The sequence below is a fragment of the Helicoverpa zea genome, chromosome 17, assembly GCF_022581195.2.
Source record: "Helicoverpa zea isolate HzStark_Cry1AcR chromosome 17, ilHelZeax1.1, whole genome shotgun sequence".
NCBI classification, from domain to species: Eukaryota; Metazoa; Arthropoda; class Insecta; order Lepidoptera; family Noctuidae; genus Helicoverpa; species Helicoverpa zea.
In genome coordinates this window covers 4,877,214-4,882,738 of record NC_061468.1, presented here as the reverse complement: position 1 = coordinate 4,882,738, position 5,525 = coordinate 4,877,214, and the positions used below count along the sequence as shown (strand labels likewise).

Genomic DNA, 5,525 nt, shown 5'->3' with positions numbered 1-5,525 from the left:
TAAGCCCCTCGTCGGTAATTAGCGCTAAAGGCTGCTATCTGGGGTGTTTATGAACAGTTAATAGAATAGCCGAAGTCAGCAAGCGACGGTTCCGTGAGCGCCCGACGCCCGTCGCTCGCCGCCAACCTGTTGCCGACGGGACCGCCTTCCGCCCCATTCGAAACGACGCGTTTCCTCTTACTCTACTACTACTTTTACCCCCAGACTTAACTCTAAGCCGAACCTGAAAAATATTGTCCTTAGTATAACTTACCATCGACGAGAAGAACCCGATGGCCCCAATTTCTTTTTTTTTTACAACACAAAAGTAATCAACTACAAAAAAACAATCGAACGATTTTTTTGTCTTGATGTCTTTTTTTATAATTTTATTTATAACCAACTCAAAAAATATAAAAACACTACAAATCAATCGTCAACTAGAAATTAAATTCGTAATGTGAAAATAAACGAATGAATAAAAATGTTTGTATTAGAAGCGCTCGCGGCGGCAGAGTAAGTTCGAGTTGTCGTCGAGAGAGACTGTGGATGGTACTGGGAGAGCTAGTGAGCAAGGCGCGGTGCCGCCGCCGCGGCTGACTACAGAGTGGTAGCGGGCTGAACGGCCACGGGCCCCACCCCTAGCGCAGGCGCGTTTCAGGCGCCCCAGCGCGCATGACCGACATCCTACCGAAAAGTGGAAAAGTGACTCCTCCAACGTAGATACACCATTATGTACTAAATAAATATTGTATCGCAATAGATGCCGATCCCAGTACATAATTTTGACCCAGTTGAAGATTTTTTATGCTCGATTTGGAGCATGTAATTTGAGGGAATCTGAATAGTTAACTCGAGCCCAATTGCGTTTCCACGTCTTATATACTTCCCATGTACGCCCCGTATACACACGGACAATTTTCTAGTAGAAGCGATTAAAAGTCGACTCAACGTTTTATAAAAATAAGGTTTATTATACAATTCTGCCGTATTTCTTCTCGTTTATGAGTATGTTGTACAATTCTCGTATACCGCTGAAGTAGCCGTTTCTCAAAGAGTTCTCATAGCCCCGGGGCAGGGTTTGGAACTTGGTCAGAATTTTGTTGTCAGCGCCGAGAAAAACGCGCATCTCGTAAGACAAAGGGATGCCGCTGTCATACGCGTAGTCGACGCTGTGTCCGCAGTGCGGCTTGCCCTCCGACTCGAACACGCTGTTGTTGATGAACAAGTGCACGCCGGCCGCGCGCTGGTTGATCCGCGCGGCCATCTCGCCCGCCACGCGGTGCAGCATGGTCGGGTTCGCGGGCGTGTTCTTCGTGTACCCATACGGATAATGAATCGAATGGCCGTCACGTTTGATTGACAAATAAACTTTCGCATCCTTCTTATACTTTGCAATTATGCTCTTGATAAAAACAGTCTCATTTTCTGAAGCAGGCCCGGGGCCTGGGAAAATGGGGGAGAAACCAGATTCTACTCTGGGGCATGAGCTGAACTGGTTGTCAAAGTTTCTTGTAATATCTACGCCGTAGCTCAACGAATCCTCCGAGGGTTTTAAATTCTTTTTCCAGGGTACTTGGCTCTGTAAACAGAAATTAGTTACTATTTAATCTTAGGCCCAAGTGATAATTGATAGATTGATAGATAGCTGTGTTCATGTACTACCATAGTATTGACAGCCTTAGTACACTGGACGAGTTTTAACGTAACCAAACGAGAACCCTATTAATTATTACAATAGCTCACATATCTAGAATACTCCTGGCCATCTGGGTTGGTGCAGGGTAATATGACCCAGGTGATCTGCTCCAGCATAGCGCCATACTCCCGGCAGGCCACCAGCTGTTCTATGAGGAACAGCGCCAAGCCCACTGACTCCGTGCCTCCTTGCTGTCCAGCCTCGATGATCACTACCGGCTTCGACGCTTGTTCGTCAGTCTTTTCTTGTGGTGAATGAGCGTTCAATATTACCTGAACATCAGAATACTTTGGATAGATCAAAGATTATTTTGTTTAAAACACAAAACATATATAACTTTCAAATGTTACTATTAAACATTGTGATACGTTCTTCAATAAGGTGGGCCATGTTTAGTCGCATCGTAGTCGGCTAGCCTTGTTGATTAGTGTATGACGGCGTATACTTTCGGATAGTTTTTTATTCAGCCGCATTCAATCAGTCCATTATGTATTAGAACTGCCGCATTTCCAAACGGCCTTGTTTTTTTATAACGGGTAGCCGTAATGTGACAATTCGTATATGAAAACTGCATCGTATTATTAAAAACCTACAACAATGTTCATCAAAGGAAAATTGAAATCACCTCGTAGAGATGTCTGCCTTCATAAGTCATGTGTTCGTTAATAACATTTATTACATCACTGCAGTACTGTCTCACAGCCTTCAGAAATATTGTCACCTGTGAACAATCACGTATTTAGACTAAACTACGAGTTTGTTTTTACTTTCTAAGTATATCTTGGACACCAATGACTGTGTTTCGGATGGCACGTTAAACTGTAGGTCCCGGCTGTCATTTAACATCCTTGGCAGTCGTTACAGATAGTCAGAAGCCAGTAAGTCTGATGCCAGTCTAACCAAGGGGTATCGGGTTGCCCGGGTAACTGGGTTTAGGAGATCAGATAGGCAGTCGCTCCTTGTAAAACTCTGGTACTCGCCTCGGTTAGCCGACATTAACATAGTTGGGAAAAGGCTCGGGAGATGATGATGTTTAAATCCAGGTGAAATAGAAGAATACCTATAAATGTTTGTGTCTGTATTAATGTAAGTAAAGTTAGTACTTACAGTACTAGCGCCTATCGCAGCATCTTCTATGCACGAAGCTTCGTCTCTGTCGACCAGAGTCCGCAACATGTCTTCGTAACAAACCCGCATTTGCTTGCAACTGCACAGTCACAATACTTATAATATATCTCTACATAGTATAAAATGAAGTCTCTTTCTCTGTCCCTATATCCCTATGTATGCTTAAATCTTTAAAACTACGCAACGGATTTTGATGCAGTTTTTTTGTGAAGAGTGATTGAAGAAGAAGATTTATATGCATTGCGTGCAAGTATTGTGATGCCGGGCGGATCGCTAGTAATATTATAAAACCGGCCAAGTGCGAGTCGGACTCGCGCACCGAGGGTTCCGTACAAATCCTGTATAGATAAAAAGCGAGTCTCGCGCCAGCCGCAACTTTCCACATAGATAGGTTTGACTGCCATTGTGGGATCGATAGCAAAGATCAGATATAGTTATGGGAACTCCTTTACAATTTATAACGTAACCTTGTGTTGGAGCTTATTTTATTTTAGGTGATGAGAATTCACTACTAATGGGATCTTTTATTTTTGAGGGATTAATCACCTAACGAGCCCCAGTTTCAGGTTTTTTTCGAAACTGCCTGACGACTTGTAACTGTCGAATTGTAACAACGACTGCTAGAGAGTAGGATTCGGGGCTGCTGGCTTTATGTTTCTAGAGCCTTGACAAAAGTGTAATTCTGTCCCTTTCTTTGTTTTATAAAGTCGGCTTTATTTTATTTTGTAGCATTTTACAAACAAATCCAACTTCAAACATATAAAAAAGCAACAAGAAAACAAAAGCAAGAAAGAAATTAAAAAGATGTTAGGTGCATCGGTCTAGAAGTCGGTGTCTAGAGGATGCATTATATTTATTTTAGCACCGAGATCTAGACCGATGCATATAAACAGTTTTCTTGTTGATTTTAGAAGTTGTTTTTTTTTTTGTAAAAAGTTTTTATTTTTAACTTTTGTGAAAAGTTCTCGTCAATACGAATAATATAAGCCCAAACACGACGTTACTAAATCATACCGTTGAGGAGTTCTCTCGACTTTCTCACGTCTCCATCATCAAGAAAGCTCTAAACCTTCACTGTTTGATAGTATCACCAGACATACATCTGAGAATCAAGTTTTAATCCTATGCATGCCTACAATTTCTGATAGTTGCCCTCGATTTCTCAGGATTTCCATCATCAGATCCTGACCGAATGACAATGGAAATAAACGACGAGTATACTCTTTTACTAAAAAGAAATGATTTCTCAAATCCGTCAAACTTGGTCGTTTAAATTCCCCATTAAAATGAGGAAAATATTTGATTTGATTTGATAATATTTTAATATTTTATGTAACTTCAAATTTATCATTTTCGCAATTTTTCCTTTATCTGTACTATATAACGTTGCTTCTTGCCGAATTTCAAGATTCTGAGTTCACGGGAAGTACCTTGTAGGTTTTGATTCCCTAGCGTGTGACGGAAATTCGTCCAAGGTGTCGGTATAACTGCTGTATCTTTTGATCGCGTTAACTTAGATGTTTGATTTTTTCACTGCCTAAAGGGACAATAGACCTAGGTATTTGGTATAAATTTCAATTTGATACCTTTATTCGTTCGTGAGAAATAAGGTAGTAAGTTTCATTTTATTAAAATATTTTTTTAACATTATATAACTGAAAAAATGAGATTTTCGTAATTTTTCCTATATTTGCATTATATGACAATACTTCATGCCAAATTTCAAGACTCTGAGTTTACGGGAAGTATCCTGTAGGTTTTGATTCCTTTGCGAGTGTCGAAAATTTGTTGAAAATATCGACATAATCGGCTGTATCTTTTGATTGGCTTGGCTTAGAAGTTTGATATTTTCACAGCTTAAAGGGACAATAGACCTGAGTACTTCATGTGAATTTCAGCTTGATACGTCCACGCGTTCTTGAGATAAAGGGTCTTGACAGACAGACAGACAGACAGACAGACAGACAGACAGACAGACAGACAGACAGACGGACAACAAAGTGATCCTATAAGGGTTCCGTTTTTTCCTTTTGAGGTACGGAACCCTAATAATATCACAGTATGTTATTCACTATCTAGGTACAATAGTATATTATGTTTGCTGGTTTCTACCCTAAAGACTCCAAAACTACTGAACCAATTTTCAATTTTACCCACTGGTGTGAAGCTATACTAGCTCCTAGCTATATTTTATCCATGTACGGTAAGAAGTGTCTCCGGAGTGGAAAAACCGCTAGTAATATTTATATAAATTAATATGACATGAAGGAAAATTAGAAAGAACTGCTAAAGCAATTTTATAATATATGTAGTACTTACCCACATCTAGAGGCAGAAACATCGTTTTTCCGAATATCAACTAAAATAAATTTTCAGATTAATCAGCATTGAAAGATAAACAAATAAAGCCAGATGTGCTTCAACAAAACTCTTTACTTAGGACAATGAGCTGAATTCATAGAATTATTACGTAGCGCCTAAAGAACTTATATTTTAGCGCCTTGAGCGATGTAAATATTGTAACGTAATGAGTTAGTATTATTGTATTGAAAACTGACGCACCAACTGTACACGCGATTAAGAAAAATCCTATTAAATTCATGTCTTTTTGTATAAAATATCTTCGTGACTTCTTGTGCTTACATATTTTTTACGAACACTGAAAAGGCAATATTATGTTGCAATAATAATAAACTATAGGGAAATCAATAAAACAAAA

General features: G+C 39.6%; 1 protein-coding gene across 1 annotated transcript; it reads right to left on the bottom strand.

The window, feature by feature from the left end:
- Positions 1-926: 926 nt before the first annotated feature.
- On the bottom strand, positions 927-2,875 carry LOC124638333 (carboxypeptidase B-like). The gene is made up of 4 exons (XM_047175275.1): positions 2,786-2,875; positions 2,304-2,399; positions 1,726-1,950; positions 927-1,561 (listed from the first exon to the last, which is right to left on the bottom strand). Exons 1-4 carry the CDS (start codon positions 2,873-2,875, stop codon positions 953-955), a joined length of 1,020 nt encoding a protein of 339 aa, XP_047031231.1. The 3' UTR covers positions 927-952.
- Between the last annotated feature and the right edge of the window lie 2,650 nt (positions 2,876-5,525).